The 24,810-nt window shown below is 25.2% G+C and overlaps 1 protein-coding gene across 1 annotated transcript; it reads left to right on the top strand.

Annotated features, from left to right (window-relative positions):
• The first annotated feature begins 22,585 nt into the window (after positions 1 to 22,585).
• LOC135924377 (uncharacterized) lies at positions 22,586 to 24,137 on the top strand. The gene is made up of 5 exons (XM_065459433.1): positions 22,586 to 22,591; positions 22,632 to 22,656; positions 22,768 to 22,833; positions 23,089 to 23,568; positions 23,905 to 24,137. The coding sequence occupies exons 1-5, from the start codon at positions 22,586 to 22,588 to the stop codon at positions 24,135 to 24,137; spliced, it is 810 nt and encodes a 269-aa protein (XP_065315505.1).
• The last annotated feature ends 673 nt before the right edge of the window (positions 24,138 to 24,810 follow it).

Genomic DNA, 24,810 nt, shown 5'->3' with positions numbered 1-24,810 from the left:
GATTTTAGCCCTTATCAAACTATACTTAGAAAAGGACAAAATATTATTGGGAAACGCAGTTGAAGGTTATGAATTACTCATCTGGTTTAGTATATTTATATAATAAACGCATATAAGGTTTAGAAAAATATATCACAATGTAAAAATAATTTTAAAAAATTGTATTCAAATCATATTAATGAATTATTTATTTTTTAAAAACCGATAAATTTTTTTTAATAAGGTATACAGGTTTGAATACATACCTCGTATTCTTTCTTTATTTATGAGATTTTATAAATAAAATGTTAAAACATCTCAATTAAATTAGTATATATTATAATATAAAAAACAAGGTAAAAAAATGATAAGAATAGAAAGAAGGGGGAGGTATGTTAATTATTTAAAAATTTACCGAAAGAAATACCTTAGTATATTTATCGGCATATAAAATTGTTGTTTATTCTGTCCAAAGCCTTGCAAAATTATTTTATTTTTCGAAAAACCATTTTAAAGTTACCGTTTAAATTTGAATCCATTCTCTATAGTTTTTAAGTGTGAAAATTATTTGAATTTTTTATGGAAACAAAACAACAAATATAATATTCAGAATTAGATGATTCGAATGGTAAAAAATTTATATTTTATTTTTGCGAGTAATTAAAACCTATAAATTCTCCATTTTTGAAAATCATATTTATTTTTTATTTTTACCAGTATGAAATTATTATTACTAATATTCAATATAAATAATCGAATATTAGTAATAAATACAAAATTATTTTTTGATCAATAAAGAAAAAATTGTTAATTAAAATTATAGTTATCGAGGTCATTGAATGTCTTATAACAATTTTTTTTAGAAATTTCTCAAAATTTGGCCATAAAATTTTCTAAAGCCAACTCCCACAAGGTTTGAGTAGGTAAGGTTAAAGGGTTTAGTGAGCGGGGTTGGGCAGTATCACAAAACTAGTATATATAATATTAGATAAGATACTTTTATATTTTATATTTTCTGTGCATTCTTAAATACTTTTTTAAAATTGGGTATCTATATCTTTTATAACATTATTAATCAAAAATACAGATACTTTAAATATTTCCTTATTTTTTGATATATTTAAAGGTTTATTTAAATCCGAATTAGACTATTAAACCCATTTTTTAATATTTCCTACCAATGATATCTTCCTCAAGTAATAATTTGTTTATCTTTTTTTAAGGTAATATAGTATTAAAATTAATAATAATGTTAAATAAATATATAATAATAGATCTCGATAAAATAAATGTTTAGTTTTCTTCTGCTTCATTACAACACCAATAATAGCTTAAAAGATAATTCATGAGCTCACCAGATTCTGAGTAATTTGTGTTTATTAGCCACCACTGACTTGCAGCGGGTTATTAAAGAAACACATATTATTGATTGAATTTATTATCCTGCAAGTATACAAGGATTTGGAAACCATGTGAAAGACCGAGGTCATAAAAGAAATTTTTAAAAAATAATAGCAAAATCTGTTGCTTGATGAAGCACACTATTTTTAAAGACAAGGTTGATGTATTTGACCAGTCTGTAAATTAATCATCTTTTACTGAAGAAGTTGATTATTTTTGTTTTAATAATATTATACCTTATAAAAATAATGAGGCTAATGATATTGAATGGAAATATTAAATTATATTAAAGACGATTATCTTGATGCCCGCAACTTCATTAAATATATGCTCAGATTTTTGAAAATATAACAGTATTTTGCCATCTTCAGTCTCAGGTGAACGGTTATTTGGCCTTTCAAACCTTGTCTATAGTCCAAATCAAAATTTTTTCATATTATATAATCATAATTGTAATATATTACATTGTACACCTTGTATGAAAATGTATTAAGTGAAATTAATATAAATAAAGTTCTTCAGCATTATGTTTAATATTTTCAATTTCCAAAAATATAAGATTGCACATTATGTCATATGTCAATTTTTTAAATTATCTTTTAGAAGTAATCTAGTTTTTAATATTTTATCAAGTTTCTGATTTTGTATCAAGTATCTGCCCATCGCTGTTAGTGATGGTGACATTTCTGTCAGGTTCTAAATATGACCAAACAAAACCGAACCGTGCAAAGATTCTATAGACAAATGGGACATGGACAACACCACATATAAAACCGGCCAGTAATCTGACCCAATATTTTTTATTTTGAATATTTATATAAAACAAAATATCATTTTTAAATTTAAAATATTTATTCATTTATTAGGAATAATAAAATATTATAAAATTAACAATATTATTTTTTATTATAGACTAATATTATCCTTTTCAATAGGAGTTTATTGAAATTTTTTTTCAATGGATATTCCATTTTTGATAACCCAATACACATAAGAGATTGTATCATTTTGCTTTATATCTTTTCTTGGTCACTAGGTCACCTGCTCTAGAAAATATGATTATTCTTCGATGGACTGAAGTTACTTGCCAAATAATCTCTAGTTACTAACGATAGACTAAGGGAATTTATTAATCTGGAAAGAAAAAATAGAATAAGACAAATAAAAGAACGTCGTGTTTAAAAGATGAATCATAAAATATATTAATGCCATTTTTAAAAAACGTTAAAAATATCGCCTAACCCTGCATTCACAGCGTGAATTCGCGGCGGAGTATACAAAATATGTTGTATTTTTATATATTTCGCAGCGAATTCTCACTAATTGTTAATGCAGTATAAACCCCCAGATTTGATCAAAGGAGGACCAAACAGTTATGTCATCTATATGCGAAATTTCGAGGTTCATATAATATATTTTCGCTAAAGGCTAAATCGTGGTTTTTGATAGAAATATTCATAGTCATAATCTATAATAAACATTTCTTTATTCCCTTTTCAACAATATATAAAAGTTAATTTACAGAAGAATGATTTTTAATAAAAGATAAATATATAAACTAACCGTTAGTAAGTTAACATACTGGCTTAATAATTTTGGGAACAAATGTATGCCTGTTTTCTTTTAACCAAGTGAGATTTTGAGATGATCTAATCGTCTAGATTTCCTAAACTTAACATTTGAATATTTTATCATAGTTTTAACTTATAGTGTTGGGTAATCGGCTAATTTTAGCATGCTCCAGAGCTGCTCACCGGAATTTTTAGGTAAAAAAAATTGGCTAAACATAATTAGACTAAACCTAAATCGGCTAAATCTAATTAGGATGAGCCTAAAAATTGGCTAAACCTATTTGGACTTAGCCGAAAAATCCGCGAAAAAATTAGTCAAAAATTGGGCATTGGCTAAGGAGCTAGATTAATCTTCCTTCAAGTAATTAATATATAAATAATTTTATTAAATATAAATAAATAATTTAGCTTACGTAACGCTGACGGACGATTAGCCGAGCCTCTTAGCCGACGTTAATTTTTGACTAATTAGTTTTGCCCGATTTTTAGGCTAAGTCTATAGGCGAAATGATTTTTGGCCGAACTGCAACACTATTTATATTACTGATTTAAGGTCCTTAAGGGTATATAAATAATATATAGTAAGAGTAAATATAATATATATTTAAAAATGAAGGGACAAGTTGTGTATGAATAAAATTTGAAAAGATTTTACTTCTTGATATATAATTTTTTTATCTATCTAAACCAATTCGACGATAGATTTCTATCATCAAACCACGGAATAGATTCAAAGACTAAACAACTAAATAATTTAAAATATGTAGGGTTAAAATAAAGTTTTTAAATGTCTAGACTGTAAATTCTGCAGAGGAAAATTATTTATTTACTCTTTTAATTAAAATTTTATTTATTTTTTTTATGGATAGTAATTAATTACATATATAATTAATTCCATAATTACAATTCATTTTTTGTAATTAATGTAATTAATTTTATTAAAAAAGAAAGTTAGTAATTATAATTAATTACATTTTTCAGGCATGAGAATTAGCAGTTTTAATACATCATTACATTTAAAATTCTTTTTCTCATTTAATTAATTTTTATGAAAAACGATTATTTATGACAACCATTCATTCATACTTTTATATTGAAAACTATTAATAATTGCATTATTTTATTCATGTTTTTGGCGGAAACATAATGAGGAACTTTGAATCTTTAACTTTTACCTTGGACTCTAGCGATACCTCCGATAATTGCTCCTCAAGTACAGTCTTATATTCAGTAGAAGATAAATCTAAATTCTCAATATTCAATCAAATTTTTTTTTTAAAAAATAACTGGTAAAAATGATAAAACCAGAAGTTTTGCTTGTGCACTCTGCGATCAAATTGTAAAGGGCCACAAAATATATGAAGTATATTTAATATTAAATTTTTGTTCCTATTCTTTTCCCTTTATAGGAAACACCCTTCTATGTTAACAAAATTTAATTATTAAATTTGTTTTTTACTGGATCATCAAAAGCAAATATTCAACAAACTTTACCATTCTTTTTAAAAGTCATCCAAAATAATCATCAAGTGGCCAATTTATTTATAAAAAGTCTAAAGCATTGTTATCATCTTCAATACCTATAGAAAGACTATTTCGCTTTGTAACTTTACTAAATAAGTATTATGGAACACGTTTAAATAAAAAACTGTTTGAAAAATAGGTACTTAAAATTTTTAAAATAATAGCTAGATATATTTTCAATATCATTTGTTGATTAAGGTATTAAAAAAGAGCTTCAAATTTCAAATGTTAATTATCATATATTTCATTTTATAATTCAGAATTTGATTACATTTCTTAACATTATAAATATGATGTTTATAATAATTTCTATGCAAGTCTTATGATATTCTATTTTATATTGAACGAATATAACCTTTATATTTTTCATAAATAAAAAAAAATTGTATTAATTTTAATATTATATGTTATTTAATAAAATTTCTCATTGGCGTTCTTAATTTTTAGAATAGGAATTAGTAATTATAATTTGTTACAATTTTTTAAAGTAATTGTAATTAGGAATTGCAATTTTTGAGTAATTATGCCCATCCCTGATAGTGATGCAAAATCGCTCAATTTGAGTCGATTTTGAAAACGGCCAACCCAATATTTTATTTAGCCAGGAAAATATTGCCGAAGCTCGAGATTTTGCTAATAGATGTCCAAACCTTTGCGTTATTTTGAGCAAAATCTTCGACTTGCGTGATATTTTTCTAGATAAAATACTAAGTTCGCCGTTTTTAAAAATCGGATCAAATTGAGCGATTTTGCACAATATCCCTGCTATGGAGTAGTAATTAAAATTAAATCACTGGATATATTCAATAACAAAGTAATATAAATTATAAATATATTCCATTAAATTAATAATAGATAGTTTAAATCTTTTATGAATAATTATATTAAAAATAATTAGAAAAGAATTATAATTACAATATTTAATTCGAAAGATGGCGTTTATAAATATACAGATATTACAAGCTAATAACTTTGGGACAATTTTAAAAAATTAGACCTTATATTGAAATTTATATCACATATTTTCATATCAAAAATCTTATTTAAATATAATTTATAATAAACAATTTATTTTACTGGTAAATTTATTTAAATAATTCACCTATTTAATTGGTATTATAATTAAAGTAATGGATAATAATGTTTATTGACAGATTAATTAAAATATTGGTAGATAATATATTTACTGGCTATATTAAAATATTGAAAAAAAAACGATATATTTACTGAAAATTTTAGACTATTATCATTACTGGTAAAATTAAAAAAATATTGATAATTTTTGTTATTTATTATACTGAAAAGAAATATTCTTAAAAATACTTATAATTTTAAATAAAAAACTGGAAAAATAACAATCTTTTATTTTTGTTATATCAAACGCAAGACATAAATTAGAGGTCGGGAGGCCGGTAAAAAAGATTTTCTGGATGAACCGCACAACTTGTGAAAAATAATTTTACGAATTGGACCGAACTTGAAGTCGCAAAAATTTTTAAGTTTAGAATTCAGCAAATTTATAACCTTTTCATTCATAAAAAATGATAACGGACCGGATCACCCAACTTTTACAAAATTATAGGAGCCTCTACGAAACCCTTTTCAAAAATTTGCAATAAATATTAAATAAAACAAACATATAGGTATATCTAAATTATTTAGAGCTTCAGTTTATAATTATCGATCTAAAATATTTTTAAAGTATCATAATAATAATTTTATAATTATATTACTCTAATAAAAAAAATTATAGACCATAGAAAATGGGTATCACAAATTATCATTATAAATAATTAATTTAAAAAACGTATATAATAATTAATAATTATATATTTTTATTGTGAAAAAAATTAAAGTTAACTTAAAATTACTAAATAAAGGCATGTATAGTTTTTTTTAGTCACATGGTTGTATATTTTCAAACACATAGTTTTTTTTGCTATGCTAAGTAGATGTAGGGGTGGTATTATGTTTTTATAATAAAGACATTATACTAGGTGAGTATGTTTTTAGGATCGAAGAGATTTAAAATCTCTTCCTTTTAATTCATTCATGATGGTCATTTTTAAATTTCGAATCTCTTTTTTTCCCGAAAATATATTCCAACTTATGTATAATGAATTTTAGACAATTTCACCATGTACCTTTTTGTATATAACTATATTTGGAATAGGCAAAGTCAAACTTTTTCAATGAGAAAAGGCCCTCGTGGATGATTAGTATTAAGAATAAATATACCATAAATACAAATTTTATTTCCCAGCAATTCAATAACATTTGTTGGTAATAAAAATTAGCTAAATGTTCCCATTGGTTTATTTGAAGATACCGAGGCTGTTGCAATTGACATTATAATATACTAAAGGAAGGGCCACTTTTGAGGGCTGTTTTGAATGAGTGTCTATATTTATTTTTGAAAATTTGTTTATTAACTGTCATTAAATAAAAATTGAAATTTATTAGTAAAATAACACACAAACTAAAAATAATCAATTAATTAGAGAATATAAATTTTGAATAGCCCGATATTTGTCCTTTAATTTTATTCTAGGAATTTAAAAACAATGTTGGTAAATTGTCACACTCGAGGATTAGATTTGTTGGGAGTCAAAATACTAGATAAAACCATTAAAATCTCCCGAGACACCATTGATGTTATTATTTTTTTTCATTAACGTAATTTTAAACCTAATGTAATATTTGCACTAGATCTAAATTTGAATTTTTAAATATAATTCTCTTCCATTAGAATTTTTTTCTTTCGAATTTACCTCTTTTTAGAATTCCATCAATCTTATAATTACTAAGATTCTCAGTTAACCTTTCCACTTTTAAAATTACAAATACCATGAATTCGATTTATAACTGTATTTTTTGGACGAGATTATAATAAGAAAATTGTCTTTCAATTAATCTTATATATTAAATAAGGATATATCTATATATATTTTTTTAAAAGATAATCAAAAAAATAATATTTTTCTAGTTATTTTATAGATAATAAGAAAAAATATGACAAAAATTTGATATAAGTTTTATTTAGGAAGAATATTGATTTGACGTTTTGATGATATACTGCTCAATGATTACTGTTATAACGCGTATTTTCAAAAACTATTCAATATATTTATATAGATTTGACATAATTTTTATCAATAAATGATAATAATATAAGTAATAAATAAATAAAGCAAAGCTAGTGTCAATAAAAATCCAAAATATATTTTTTTGTGCGACTTGATTTACCTAAATTAATTATTCATTATTTTTAAAATTAACTTTTATTTCTTTGAAGGTTACTATAAGGAACACATTATTTAATTATTTTGTAAAGTAATATAATCACAATTAGTCAACTACGTCTATTGAGGTGGAACCATATCATGCCCTTCAAATTACAGATATAAAATTCGGCCTAATAAGTAGATAAATAATTCCCTTTTGCATTATTGGATATAAAATTCGGCCTAATAAGTAGATAAATAATTCCCTTTTGCATTATTGGATATATTTGTATATTGTTATTTTTTAAATGAAGATCCCTCTGATAAAATATGAGCAAAAATAGTAATCAAATATTATTACATATAAAATTATGATCTATTGAATCTTCTTTTTTTAAAACAATATTATTCAGGACAAACATATAAGCGGGTTTAAAATAAAGGCAACATTTTATTTGTCAAAATCATATTTATATAATAATTTACAAACCATAATATAATGATTGGTAAATTATTAAAACTGCGAAATCTGATACACCTAAATAAACCATCTATAAAAATTATATACAATATTATGTTCATGTATCCAAAAAAATTTACAATTTATTTGAATATTAATGAACTTATTATATTTATAATATAAATAATTACCTTTTTAAACTATTATAATAATTAAAAGATAAATATTTTATTTATAATAATATGACATTTTAATAGAATAAACTGTAATTAGTTAACTAAACATTATATTAATACCATTCATTGGAGAGTGGAACATCAGTCCACTCCATTTATGATAAACTATTACTGAATAAGAGATTAATTTTCCTAAAAAAGATAATTATATCATAATTGGATAAAAATAAAAAAATAGTTTAAATTTTAATTTTTACATAGGAAAATGTGTTTATATACCATAAGTGATATTATATTATAATTTAAAACCTGATGGTTTCGATTTAAAAGCTTGAAAATAGAATGCTCAGTTGATTAACATATATCAATCAAACATTTTTTTACGCGGTGACCCAGATTATCAAAAAGTAATTTAATTTTATATTTAGATCCTCATTTCTTTTGTTGACCAACTAACAACACCTATTGTTAACCTACAGAGTACGGGAAGGTTGGTCCAAAAAATCTTTTTCTGAAATTTAAAAAAGAAGGATAAATTGAATATTTAAACAGTTGGTACTTTGAGGATTTAGACTGTCTTATTTTTTTCAAACTTGTTTGATATTATTCAATTTATTAAGGCTTGAACAAATAGTGGACCAACCTGCCCCTATCACTTTTATTTTTAAAGGGTGGTAAATTTTATAAATGCTATTTAATTTCATAATAGAATTTTAAAAAGTTTAAACCTATTTATTAACCTGGCAATTTTTCAAGTGAAATATCAGGTATAATAAATATAATTCATTTTATAATAAAAAAAAATTAATAATATTCAGACGTATATCTAATAAATATATTTTTAAATGATTTTTCATTTTAATTTTTTTATTTTACAAAAATTTCTAAAAATCACTAAATTTGTATTTATCCAATTATATATAACAATAAATGAATTTAGAAGTAAGATCCATTCATGGATTTTCCATTTATTTTTTTTGATAGATTCAAAATGTTAACAACCAATCAAAGCCATAGAATTATATATTCACTAACTATAATAATAATCAAAAAAATTTTTTATATAGATATAATTTAGTCTCTTAGATTTACAAAATATTTCAGACTCTTATTAAATAGTTATTAGTTTTGTTAAAATAGCTATTTACAATCACAAGTAACCATTATAATTTTGTGAAAAAATATATGTAATTAGAAAACAGAGTTGTTAAAGTAGCGCACTAGAACTACGATAGAGCACTACTTTTTAATAGCGTAGATAATGGCGTGATACTTATAATAGCGATGCGGTAGCGTGCTCATTTTTAGCTTTAAATTTTATAAAATATATACTATATTTAAAAATCTAAAAATAATGTAAAAAAATTTGTTTTTGAGCCACTTGAGATTGTAAAGGCTAATGACTCCAACTAATGCCCATACCTAAAATTTCGGAGATTAAAAAATATTTCGATAATATTGATGTATTAAAAGAGACTACATCCAATATATCAAAATTCGAACTAAATTGATTAATCCTACAGTATAAGGACTAGTTGTTCAAATTTTTAACATAACTAATAATTATCCTAACTTAGCCAAGGGATGACGGGATAAAAACGTCCCCCTTTCTACACCTTCCTCTCCCAAAAAACTGCTAAACAATAAAGAAAAATATGTAAAAGTTCAAAAAAAAATTAAACATTTTAACCTAACAAAAGGCCTGGAATAAGTGTGCTTAAGTTCTCCTATAATAATTATGGGGGAAAACTAAGAGTAACCCCCCCCCCCCCCACTTAACAAATATTTATTAACACTCCTTCCCTCCAAAAATTCGCTAAATTACACGAATTAGGCTATTCATTTCCTATTATATAGTATATCAAAAATAATTTCGAATTCTCCAAAATAAAAGCTTACGAAAGCCAATTAAAAAAAATTTTTTTTAATTTTATTATTTTTTAAATTCTATTACTATATATAATTTTTAAACGTTTTTCAAACAAATGAAACCATTACTAATCAAAAAGTATTTAAAATTATTTTATTCCAATTAAATTTATAATAATTTTATAATCCCCCTCCCCTACTTAAAAGTTTCCTTAATATTTTTGATAATTTTTATATGATTAAAAATTAAAAAGGAAAAAAAATTAACTAAAAAATTGATAATAAATTAATCTAATAAAAAGTTAACTTAGTATTAAATTATAATATAAAAAATTCACATTTTTTAATAATAAAAATACTATATAAATATTAGATTTTATTAAAAATTTTAAATAACAAACCATACATTTACTAGAAATTCTTTCTTTTTTAGGCGCATCTAATTCTCTCTATTTAATTCTCTCTAAATATCATGGATGAATTAGCCAAAGGATTTCATTTCAAAATATTTTAAAAAAAGACATTTAATTCTGGTTTTACATAAATAACATTATGGAATATCGATATCGAAATGAAAACGCAATACAAGGGATATTATTGATTCCGATTAATAAATAAGTGAATTAATTACTTATTACAATAAATTAAAATTTATTTATTTCACATTTCATTGCGATCCTTTTTTTACAGGATACAATTTTAAGCACCAAGAATTTTGAGAATAGAGCTGGGAAAGGGAAACAAAGTTTTGAATTTCCATAAACAAATTCAAAAACAAAAAAAATTTGCTTTTCATAAGCAAAAACACTAAATATAAAAAAAAATAAAATATCCTTATTTTGAGATAATTGTTTTCAGAATTTGGAATTGAGGCCAGAACTTTCCTCTTAACTGATCTAGGAAAGCAGGACCTGGAACTCCTCTTTTAAGATCTATGGGAACCGGACATTTTAAAATCGGTTTTAAAACTGACCATTCCCAACAAAGGTGAGCTAACATTTTTCCTCTCAGTTAGAAAGTTAAATATCTGGATATTTAAAAACCAATAATACAAATCTACATCATCATTGCTAGCCTCATGTCATTTGAGAGTGAGACTATTACAGTGTACTTCACTATCAGTACGTTCTAAATTTAGTATGAAAACACCACGATTTTGAGCCAATTTTTAAAAACGGTTAATTCAATATTTAACCAGAAAAATATTGTATAAGCTCCAAAATTTCGCTAATAGTGTCCAACCATTTGTGCTATATATTAGCAACATTATATTTTTCTGGATAAAATATTGAGTTAGCTTTTTAAAAATAGTCTCAAATCTAGTCGTTTAACAACACCAGTGTATAAAATGTAAAAGAAAATTTTATAAATTTTCATAAAAAATCTTAAAAATGCATTTAAGAATTAAATGTAATTGCGCTTCATAAATTACGTCTATTTTAATTTATCATCCATAACAGAAGTGAAATCTATATTATGTCATTTTTATATCCTCTAATGAATCCTCTACATATTACAATGAAAGATGACTAGCACCCATACATAATTGGTTTGTCATTTTTAAATGACGGGATATTAGATAAAACTATATGTAATGTTATAATTGAATTTTATAAGCATTGAATTTCCCAATGAAAATGAATTTTTTTCTTGAGCTTAATTATCCAGGAAGTAGAGGAGACCGGGGATGGCTGAAAAACTTTTCGTTTAAATCTACACAAATTCAATAATATTAGAATAATCTGAATAAGTAAAACATCTTCTGTACTCTAAAAGTATAGGTTATTTGAAATAATTAATATATATTTTATAAAAACTATATTTTTTTAGATAACTAAAAAAATTTTTTTTGTTCCAACTATGCCATACTCTGGGTACGTTAGGACATATATATAGCTTGTCCACTCAATAAATTAAAATCGGTATTCCAGTAAGACTAGAGACTATACCTAATTTGATTTTATTGATAACACTGTAATGCATAACAAATAGGTAATGATTTTGGAGTGCCTAAAAAAATATATATAATTATATAAATAACCTGTAAGTAATGCTAAATTATCAGTGAGGATTTCGGATATAAAATTTAGGGTTTTTTATAATCTTCTGTACAGAAGATGTTCCTATCTTTTTAATTGTAATTACACATAGTAAATGGTAAAATTTCGTAAAATAGTTTGTCCCAACTATACTATGACCAACCATGGTCTAGCCCACTACTTTATAAATATCATTCAGAATCATATTAAATCCTGTTTATTAATTCTGAAAATTTGTCAGGTTAAAAAAAAGGATTTTCACTTTACTAAAATTTATTTAGATTTAAATATTTTTTTTATAAATATAAACTATAATGCAATTTTTATTACTTTTGGTATATATGCTAAAACACATTTTCTTCTACAAAAATTAAAATACTAAATATTTTACAAATCATTTTTAGCCAATCATGTATGACGTAAATATCTATGTTGGGGTAAAATTTTCAGTCTTATAAATTAATAGCTCAAATCAAATTATAATTGGAGTGACCTAACTTTTCCCTGTACGCAAAGTACCCCTGTCTCCCCTAATCTATACTAGATAGAGATTCCGGCCAGGCCCGAACGGGCTTCGAGCCGGGCCGAGCCTAATATTTTTAAAAAAAATTAAGGCCGGGTCGGGTCGGACCTTGGAAATTTTTTAAATATATCTAAATTTATCAATTTTACATTGAATTTTTTATGTAAAATAAAAATATTTGATTTTATTTATTGAAACTAAACGACATATAACATATGTCTTTTATTTTGAGTAATTATAAAAATTAATTTCCATATTTAAATAAATTCGGGCCGAGCCGGGCCGATAAATTTTTTTTAAAAATATTTCAGGTTCGGGCCGGGCCGGGCCGAAAAACTTTTTTAAAAAATTTCGGGATCGGGCCTGGCCGGCAAAACATTTTTAAAATAAATTTCGGGCCGGGCTTGACCAATACTAGATACGAATCCTTGTTATCCAAAAATTTTAACGGATGCCTTATAATACATATTAGATAAGATCGAGTCCTAAAAATAAATCATACTTGGAAATGTCATGTAAACACTACATGAAAATATTAATTAATAAAAGTTTTATAGGGAAACAGATTCCTGCGTCGATATGGGAAAAGGAATTTCATAAAATGGAATATTCATTATTTAAAGTGAACCTATAGGTTATATAGTATATATAACACTATTAACGATTATTTAAAATTAAAAAAGATCACAATGGGCTTTTAAATAAAATATTTTTACCTTGAACAATAGAATTCCTTTCTCCTTTTAGACGAATCCCGATTCAAAGTCAAAATAAAGCTAGAGATCAGTTGATCAGAAAGAATGAAGCCTTTCATACTGATTGTTTGAAACGAACTGTTAATATCCAGAGAATACATGATATTGACATTTATGAGTTCAAAAGGTGTTGGATGTCTGACATTTGTAAATGACATAATAAACCATATTAGAACAACATCTTCACACAATCATCCATGCCTTGTTTTCTGATGGCATGAGTGTGTTTCAACAAGATTGGCACCATGTCTTATTGTGAAATCGATTTAAAAAATGATTAGCTGGGAGAAAGACCAATATTTTATATCGCCAACATCGATAAATCCAATTGAAACTCTATGGAATATCAGAAAAAATAATAGATTTAAAATCCGCCATTCAACAAGGATGAATTTAAAGAAAAATATAAAAGATATAGAGAATTCTATTACACGAGTGGGATCTTATAAATTCAATGCGTAATAGAGTAAACATTGTTATAAAAGCGACTGAGAATGTACCCAAATAGTAAATATTAAATATAAATGGACGATTAATTATGAATAAATTTATTAGCCTTAATATTTTATTTTTGAATGTATTATTAATATTTTTTTATATAAATTAATAAAATTTTATATTCTTTAATATACTATATTTGGTTGAAATTTGGGCATATTATTCTAAATTTGTAAGTCTTTAAATACGTAAAATTAAAAATTGCGAATGGACGAAACTTATATGAAAAATATTGTATGATTTTATCGATGATCAGAATCATAATTCAACCGGAACTAGAAATACTTTTTTAAAAAATATTCAGAACATAAATTAGAATCATTTTTTAGTCCAGGGCAGAGTTGTAAATAGCTAGATCCCGCTCCTGCTCCTAATTCTCAAAAGGAGCTAGCTCCCATTCCCGCTACTAAATTTTTATAAAGAGCTAGGTCTAGCTCCAAGTAATGGTGCTACTCCATAGCCGTTCCTTTGATTTTCATTTTTTTTAAAAAGTACACGAAACAAAATCTTATTTTTTATCAAAAAAGTTTTATTTATATATGATATATCAAAATATTTATTATCTTTTATTAGCTTTTAAAAGTAATAAATTTTCTAAATTTGAATCTAACAAACATCCACGCGCACGCCTATCCCCTAACCTGTTTAGCAATACTAAACAGGCGCTCAGCAGGAGCACTAGAGGGAAACGGGATATTGTATTTTATTTTAATTCAGGAAATTTATCAAAAATAGTAATTTTGATATCATTATTTATAATATATTCCAATAGATTATCTTCCTGATGATCAATTTCATGGAATCCAAACCAAATCATTACATGGTTCTCGTGAACTAGTAGCTATTTTTGCATCAGGAATTTGTTTTCTTAAAAAATTAATTAATTTGTATTTTAGTTCCATATTTTATGCATTTTTTATCCATTCCCAATTCAATTTGAATGCAGAATGGATAATAGCCGCAATGATATTTTTATCATTATAAACATTTGAAAATCTGCAATAAAGTTATTTAAATAAATAATTTATTTTTTATTTTGTTTCTTCTTCTATGATGTCTGGATCCATAATATCAAAAACTATTTTTTATCATATATCTATAAAATGAATATTAATATGACTTACAAGATTTTCCAAGAAATTTTTAATATAAAAAGAAAGAAAAACTTGATGTTTAATATTTTAACTGATAAAATGAAAAATCAATATAAAACTCGATTCAACATTTAATATTGCATAAATTTAAATAAAATAAAATTCCATTTTTATTGAATTTTAATTAACAAATAAATAGATTTATTAATATTTAAGAAATGATATAATTTATATATTAAGTTTAAAAGAACGGTGGAGCGGCGCTCCTCCACTCTAGCCCTAAAAGGAGCTAGCACCCTCTCCTGATTTTTAAAAGAAGGGGGTTTTCAGATGTTTTTGAAAAAATGTAACGGCGCTCCTGTAGAGCCTCTTTTTAACAACTTTGGTCCTAGGTTTCTCTGATTGGCAACAATCTCAATATTATATTATAAATTATTTTGGCGCACTTCATTAATTTTGCATCTTGTTTAAACTATACAAATGGAACCACGAATAAAAATTTTTTCAGGGAACCGAAATTTTTAAAGGTTCATATATGGGGAAAACTTTTGAAAAAAAAAATTTTTTAATCTTGATAAATATATAGACAACAAAACTATATATTTATGTTAACATAAATTGTGTCGTTTTGGGATATAACACATTGTGATTTAAAATCTTTTAATAATAAATCACTAACTGAGAGTGATTTTTAAATTTGAAAATTTTTTTTAACCTGGGAATGGTTTACAGTAGGTGTACCCCTATGAATTTTAGACAATTTTGGCATAAATTATGAGTAATTTTTAAGTTTATTCAACATCTAGATTAACATCGTTAGGCTTAACTTAACATTTTTTTTAAAGATGTCGAAACTATCACTATGAAAAAAGATTGCCTACATTTATATTATTATGTTCCTATAATTAAATGATAATTGTTTTTTTTACTGATGTTTAATACTAATTTATTTTCATATACTCAACACTGTTTTTTCTGCGGTAAACATCCGATCAGTAGTTACTGAGGATGGCAAGAATATATTATATTTTATGAACAAGGTTTTATATTTTGAAATAGCTTAAAGTTTTACAATGATTCTTTGTAAGCTTTAAACAATAATAAAATATTATAATAATAATAAAACATAGAGTAACAAGTATACCTACAAAAATAGAAATCGAATCGAGTACAAATAATACAAAATTGTTCGATTTGATTCGTGGAATATTCATTTTATTCGAAAATTAAATTCTTTAAAAATTTGAATCTTTGAATATATTTTTTAAAAAAAATTTGGGATTTCATCCTGAACGATTTCTTGTTCAGGAAAATTATAGAGGTTTACTTATAAAAGATTTTTTTACTAAACATATTAGGAATTTTAGTTAAAATTTGATCAAAAATCTTTCTTCTTTAAAAAGATCTTTTCCTTCAAGATATTTTTTTTTTAAGCTTTGGACAAATTAAATTATTAAAATTTAAAAAGTGATTTATATAGAAATATAGCTAAAAAATAAAATATTCTTTAAGTAACATGGTAAATACTAAAATAATTTATGAATAAGTGTTAATATTTCGAATAGTTTCAAATATTTATGAATAATGGCGAATATATACGATAAAATTAAAATATGAAAAAAACAAATTATACGAATAATTCGATCGAATAATGGATAAAAAATTATTAGACGAATAATATATTTACATTATTCGTAATTTATTCGTGTTAATTTATTCGTATTCTAACAATATGAATCGAATAAAATCGAATCGAATAATTCGTTTTAGGTATAGACAAGCATAGCGTGTTTCAAAAATCGCCCTATTTAATTTTAAGTTGAAGTTCCTTCCTCAAGGACCTCAATAAATTTTTGGTAAATTAAAAATTATGATCATATCAATCGCAAATTAAAAACGCTTATTTATGTTTTCATATTATTGTTAAAAAAATTTATGAAACAATAAAAGCGGGAAGTTTTACTGCATTTTATTGATGGACTTTTAAATAACTATTTAATGTGTGAAAAAAAAAATTAACATAATTTAATATTAAATACTTGGGACCAGAAACTCGACAGTTAGAAGCGGAAAACTTTGTGTACGGTTAACTACTTTTTTGTGTATCCATTTATTTTTCGATGTTTTAGTTCTTATAATTCACTTTAATTTTCAAATTTATTTCATAATTAAAACTCGAAAACTTTAGTAAAGGCTTTTTAGAAAAAAATAATATTAATCAAAGTATCAAAATTTATTTGACTTACTCATTAATCTTTTAATATCTGTCTACATTAAGATATTTAACCTAATTTTTACCTTTTTATTTTTTAAATATATGATCCATTTTGAGTTTTTTTTGTTTCCTTTTATATCTTCTTACTTTGGGTAATTAAAATGTTATTTAATTACAGCCAGCTAATATTAAAAAATCAGAAATGAGATTATCTTTATAAAAAGGTTTAATTAGACAATTGTTACCCGTTTAGGGTGGGGGGGGGGGGGGTTGACACTTGTTCAGAGGTCCAATTACTGAACCTCCAGGCCTACTCACATTAATAAAAAAATTCTCGCATTTTTTTGTAAATCTTCGCTTAAGACTTAAGAGGACGCCAGTAATTTTCACAATCTTAAGAATTCATAAATCTGAAATGATCCTCTTCAGGATTTTTACTTTTATTGATTTTTTTTATAAGCTGTCACAAAATTTATTATAATATTTATTTATTTTTAAAAATTGATAATTGAATCGCGATGTTTCTTATCAAAAATTATCAAGATTGTTTTCTTTTGTGTATAAATAATTAATTTAGAATAACACGGAAATGATTTAATAGGAATTATGAAAATCTGATTATAGAATACTATAAAGGAAATTTCTCTTTATTCAATTCTTATATTATATTAAATACTTTAAGGGAAGGGAGAGAGGGGGTGGGTTGATAGTGTCTTAAACTAAATTTGGGTTTATTATTCTCTTTTTGTCCCAATAAAAATAAATTTTGAAATGATTTTTATTTAAATTATTCTTTTATTTTTGAAAACATTGTTTATAATGACACTATACTCATTTTTGAGGGAGGAGAGGAGGATATGGGGGGGGGGGTGAATTCTATTCAGTTACTGTTAAATTATTTTATCATATTTGTCCTTACATCTTTCCCGTGATTTGGAGAGATTGAAGTAATTTTAAATTCCATTAAACATAATATGGAAATGAAAATTCATCAATTAAATTTCTTTTGACATATTTCGATATTAATAATTTTGTTATCTTAACCTTTTTTAAATTCCACTGTTCATTCAATTTTTAAAAAATCAACATACATATTGCAAAATATAGCAAGTTAAGTTTCATTACGTCTGAATCCTCAACATTAAGGTTCATATATTGAATATTCTTCTTCTTAGGTAGATAGTATATTGAAAGCTTAAATGACATATAAAACCCAATTATATATATATTATATTAAACAACTCGAAAGTAGTTTGACATTAACAAATTATTTTGAAGTATGCCTTCATAAGAGGATTGTTCATCAATTGAGATGTATTCCAACATATGTAAATATCTGATAATACTTGTGTTTTAATTTATCACCTCTAGATGTTAATTTCTGTTAGAAGAATACGATATACATTTTAAAAAGACGAAGTAAATTGTGATATGATATACGCTTGATTGTCTGGTGTTCCATGACCGGAACATGAATAACAAAACCAATAATTTAGCACAAATGAAAATATTAAGAATTATATATTTCAAAAAGTTATATAGTACATATTTAACATTATAAATATCAAAATTACTCCTCGAAAGGGCAAAGGGGATCAATAATTTAAAACCTCATCTGAGAATCTTCCCTTGCGTTATAATCCTTATCACCCCCTCCCCAGAAAATTTCCTTACGCTTTTGAATCTAAGCCATCCCCCCCCCCCCCCACCATGGTAGAGACAGCTGTCAAGGGATAAGTCATAGTCATTATATTTAAAACCAAAATTTAATTAAAATATTTTTAAATAATCCCCCAAGTGTAAGACGTCACCCTAAAATTTTTCAGGTTTTTTTCTGAAATGAATATCTTCAAATTCTAGCTCGATAAAATAAAAAAAATTAGAATAAACACCTGGGAATAAACGCCCAGCCTACAAAATTTAATCTTGCTTAAGCAAAATTTCATGGCACGCCAATGTGTTTCTTAATTTAAAAAATTAAACAATTTCAAGAACGATCAGCTGTCCACATTCTTAAATGGGGAGGAGGGAGGTAAATGTAGAAGGAGGGGTTTGAGCCTTATTATAGCTCTAGAGGGCGATGATATGGCTAAGGGTAAAACTAAGTCGATGACTTTAAAACAAATGATGACTATTTGAATAATATTATTGTTCAATTTATTTTTTAAAGTATATCATCAAAATTATTATTTTTGTCAAGAATAGTTTTTTATTAATCGATATTAAAAAAAATACTAGCTTGATAAGGTTGTTTCCAATATTCAAAAATTAAAATATAATGAATTTAAATTAGCATTATTATTTCTTACTCACTTGAATTTATATCTCATAAATTTTTATCTTTATAAAATTTTATTAACGAATACGATACTCTAATTTTGATATTTTTGAAAAGATATAATCATATTTATATTTTTTAACTTTAACTCTTTTTTTTATTGGCAATGTAATTATCAAAATTTCATGAAATTTTGATTTTTATAAATTGGGGTAATTGAAAAAAAAATCTATATAATATAAGTAGAATAAGTAGAATATTCCCGACAATTATAAATAAATAACATTTCATAAAAAGGGATTGTTAGATGTTTTGAGTCAGGTTTATGGACTAAACAGGAATTTAGAACTTTTTTTTACCAATGATAATATTGATTCTTTTTCTCCCGTGCTAGATATCCCTGAGGTAGCTAGGTATGGGTTATAGTTTGGGTTCGGCCGTTATATTCGAGTTGAATTATCTCAAGAATTTTTTTTTATAATAATAAGAAAGAAATTTTTTCTTCACAGTTCGGGCAACTTTGTACAAAATATTTTTGAGGGCCGGAAAACATATAAATCTTAACGCGCTGTTTTGGGGTGTGTTAATCTTTAGATATGATTAATTGCAAAACGACCTGTTCTCGTGTTAGTGTAAATTTAAACGTCAAGTGGTAGGACTCGATTGGTTGCTTTTTTAATGTTAGTAGAGATTTATATCAATTTTCTTTTAAATTTAATCAGATTCAAAAAATCACGGAGAGTGTAAAATTGAAATATGAAAAAAAAAATTTGAATAAAAGGGCTTCATATATTTGGCAAAGATATAGACACCCAGCCAGAAACCTGCCGTAAAATAATATGATTTTTAAAATCCGTTGCCTGAAAAAATGTAAAATTTATAAATTTGGTTAATTTAACCCTTTGATTTTCATATTTTTTAATTTCCCTATATTGAAACTACAAAATCTAACAAATATTACTTAGAATGACCAGATTTTAAAATCTATGTGGGACAGTAAGGTCGCATTTATAATGGGATCCTATCCTACATTATTTAACAGCTGATTGATTTTTAAAATCTATCAGATCTTTCTAAAAAAATTAATACCATAAATAGAATTTAAGAATAGATGTAAATCGAGTTGAATCGGGTGCCACTATGAATGCAGCCCAAAGGAATCAAGATTTTAAAAATCCGAGCCGAGTCTAAAAATATGTTTTTTTAAAAAAGCCAATCTGATCCAAAAATAAGAACTGGCCCTAGGCGAGGTATTAAAATGGTATCTGATTGGGTCTCAGGCGTTGAGATCTACTGGCATAATTCGATATTAAAAACGCGTGCTAACATTTTTAAAAAAAAGTCACTTAACTTTAATATTTGATTTATTTCGTCGTTTTATCGGCTTTTATTGTTAATTCAAAATCAATTAATTTGAATTCCATTATTTATTTTTTATTAAACGTTGATGATCATCGTTATCGGGATTTTAGTTCAAAAATATTGTTTCATTAATTTTTTATCAAACTGATTAAAATAATTTACAATTAAACAATGAAAAGATTTTCATAATAAAGCTTTCAGTCCTTTCTTGATGGTAAGGTTGACAAAAATTTTGTTTGCTAATAAAATTTTTTCCTTTATCCAGGCTATTATGCACTTATACTAATAAAATACAAAATATTGGCATAGATTTTTGAATTAAGGCTTTTAATTGTTCAGCTACTTTAACGAAGATGATATGAAGATATAATATTAAAGCAAGATAAAAAAATAACTACGGGAAAATCCAAAATATTATAATTTTCCATGAGCAAGACCGACCAGGTGCCAGTAAAATGTAGATTTTGAGGTGAAGCCCTCGGAAAATATTTAACAACCCCCCCCCCCCCTCCTTGAATAAATTGTGACTACGTACTGTTTAATAAAGAATTAAGATCAATGTGTTATTTTTCAACTTTACCTCATTTATTTTATTTAGATTTTTCAAATTTCATCAGATTCAATGGCGTCACTATGGGGAAGGGGGGGGGCACAAGGCCTCGAGCCCCCAAATATATTAATAGCCCCACCCCCCAATATTTTTAGCACTAACCAAAAAAGGTAATTTAAAAAAATAATCATTTTTTAAATTTGAGCCTTATGAGATTGTATAGGCTCGTGACGCCACTACTGATTATGTGGGAAATGAACTACAATAAGCTTATGCGTGGAATAATTACTCTATAAAAATTTCAAATCGTGTTACAGAAAACCGGTGTCAGTAAATATCCCCATAAAAATAAAGTTATTTATATTTGTGTAAATAAAAAGAATTTACATTTGGGCACCTGACACAGGTTAGAGATTAGCTTTAAAAGCTTTCTTTCTTTCTAAATTTTACATTTTTTAATTGTTTTGAAGAAAGATCCATTTGATTTAACCAAAAATAACTTATCTCATTTGTTTGATTTCACCAAAACAAAACACATCTATTGGTTAGGGCTAATGTTATATAGAAATATGGGCCTACATTGCCTAAAGTTATTTTTTAATAAATTTACTAACGCCTTACATGTTGGATGAATCACCATGAATCTTGAAACCACTTTGGTTGGCATAATTGTGTTAAATTGATAGGATGAGCATTTTGCACATTTTGGGTCAGATCTTTAGGCAAAATCAGATATTAAATTTTTAATAAAAAGTGTTCGACTAACTCATATCACTAAATAGTAGTATTATAATATTTAACATGTAGTATAATTATTATTTTATTTTTGTTTTAAATCAAAATATTCTTTCTTTATTTAAATAGTTATATCTAATAGGTATGTAGTATAATAAAACGAATATTTATAAAAAATAATTATAAACTAAGGATTATGACATTTTTTTTAATGATTACATTAATTTAAGATATGGCTGGCACTGTTGGTTACCTGAACATTATTAATATATTTTTATCGTGAAATATTGCATCGTTAATAATAAGAAAATTCAATCGCTACAAAACAACAAATGCAAGTGCGACCATTTTTCATAACAATTGATCGTTAAAACCGAGAATCTGGAAACACAACCTGTTAGAAGTGAAATTAAAATTATACATTTTTTTTTATCATTATTATTATGCCTTTATTAAATAAAAACATCTTTTCATTATTATTGATTTTATTTTTTAATACGATATGCATATCAAGAAAGTCGGGGTACCTTGGCAAAAATCGCTGATATCGTTCAAGAATTTTGCGAAGAGGAAGAAGAAAGTATAGAAGTTTTTTTAAATTTTTTTAATAGAAATATCGAAATGGAGCATATAAATTGTGGCAACCTTTAAATAATGACCAAATCGTAAAAATAAATCATTTAAACTCCGATGTAGTTTAAAAAGTATTATTTGTAACTATCTTTGTTATTATAGAATGATAAAAAATGACATAATCTACTATTTTATTAAATTTTTTTATTATGTAAATATTCTTTTTGCATACAAAATTATTGATAAAATATTAACGATATAGCCTTGACCAAAGAACAGGGCAAAGAATTAAATGTTAGATTAAACAGTGCCAAGTCTAAAATAGCAAATGTGTATGAGACCCTCAAAAAAAGTGTGGATAAGCTAAGGGAACAATATGTGGATTCGAAAGAAGATATTAATCCTCTAGGTAGATATGAAAAGGTGAAGAATAGTATAAAGGAAGTTATTAACACGAATAAATCCCTCCAAAACACACTAGGCCTTTTACCAGAGCAAGATGAAGGCGAAAGTAAAATGGAATATACCATAAGGCTTGTATCAACCATGGAAAAGGGTGATAAAGATTCTTTGGAAAGCAATGAATTATGTAGGAAGACTTACAATAGCAATAGATTAAATATCAATGCAGCGGAAAGGAATAATACACTACCTAATTTGCCCGAAACCGATAGTTTTATATCTCGACTATCCTTCAGAACTAAAAATAAACATAAGATTTTAACCAACGATATATGGACAGGTTTTATTTATTTTTCCTAACCACGATCTTAAAAATTTATAAGAATATAAATTATTTTTGAAGTTCTTGCTTCAAGTGCGATATTTTTGACACCGTATCAGCAACTTTCAATTTGAACATTAAGAGGCGTTTGCCACATATTTTCTAAAACAATGATAAATTATGAGCCAAAAGCATTAAATACTTAGATTTACTTGAAAATACACGATTTAAGAAGATACAATATTAGGAATAAACCTTGAATGTCAATTAATAAAAATAGTTAGTTTTATATTATCTATCCTTTTATAAAACTAATTGAATTTTTTTATTCCCATTTTTATTCATGATATTTAGGTTATTCAGCCAACGAGATACAAAAAATGAATGTGCAAACTCAAATGGAGATACACAAAATCATTCGTAAACTTTTCATACTAAGGTCCATGATATATTCCCTCGAGGAAGAATATAATGAATCTAAAAATTTACCCATGCTTTGGCGGTACAAAATACTCAAAAAGTCAATAAAAGATGTAATTCGGCATCCAGAATACATAACAATGTACTCAGAAAATGTCGATCATTAAATGGGTATCAATTATGATTTAAAATGAAAAAAATTTATGAGTTATATATTTCATATAAAATCATAATCTTCTTGATGCTCAGGTAATAATATATTCTGTAATCATGTAAAAACTACCAAAAAAATATATTAAATAGCTGAAAATATATCATTGTAAAAAGTCTAAAAATCAATAACTGTTCGTGTTAATTATTACATAATTTAACATTTTTATGTCTATTGTTTGTGCCAAAAATATAGAAAAGGGGTCTAAATCAGTGATAGGATGACGTTTTGTTCTTTACAATATATATTTTGCTATGACAATAATTTTTTTTTACTTATATTATATAATTATTATTATGATGTTTATAATTATAATATATCAGCCTATGCATAAAGATTTCTTTAATAACAACTTAAATGATAAGGAAAAAACTATTGGTAAAAGGATAACTTTATCAAAATTCAAAATGATCGGGGTGTTGGAAACCCTAATGCACCAAGCTAGCAAAATATAAATTTTAAAATTTCCCAGGTATTAAAATCATTTAAGTTTTCAAGTAATGTTATAAAAATTACATGTTGAAGATGATTTGTAATAAATAACTCAGAAGGTGATCGTTATTTGAAATATTCTTATCTTAAATTGTCATTGTTTCATTTTCAAAGCTGGCTTACATTTAATTTATTAA

Source organism: Gordionus sp. m RMFG-2023, chromosome 2, assembly GCF_954871325.1.
Source record: "Gordionus sp. m RMFG-2023 chromosome 2, tfGorSpeb1-WG-v2, whole genome shotgun sequence".
Classification (NCBI taxonomy): Eukaryota; Metazoa; Nematomorpha; class Gordioida; order Chordodea; family Parachordodidae; genus Gordionus; species Gordionus sp. m RMFG-2023.
The sequence above is the reverse complement of the archived record's forward strand: the minus strand, read 5'-3'. Positions and strand labels throughout refer to the sequence as shown.

Excerpts from the sequence above, each read along its gene's own strand:
- LOC135924377 (XM_065459433.1), top strand. Across the intron at positions 22,657-22,767 it reads GGAAACACAACCTGTTAGAA|AAAGTCGGGGTACCTTGGCA; the intron begins GTGAAATTAAAA and ends ATGCATATCAAG. Across the intron at positions 22,834-23,088 it reads TTGCGAAGAGGAAGAAGAAA|CCTTGACCAAAGAACAGGGC; the intron begins GTATAGAAGTTT and ends TTAACGATATAG.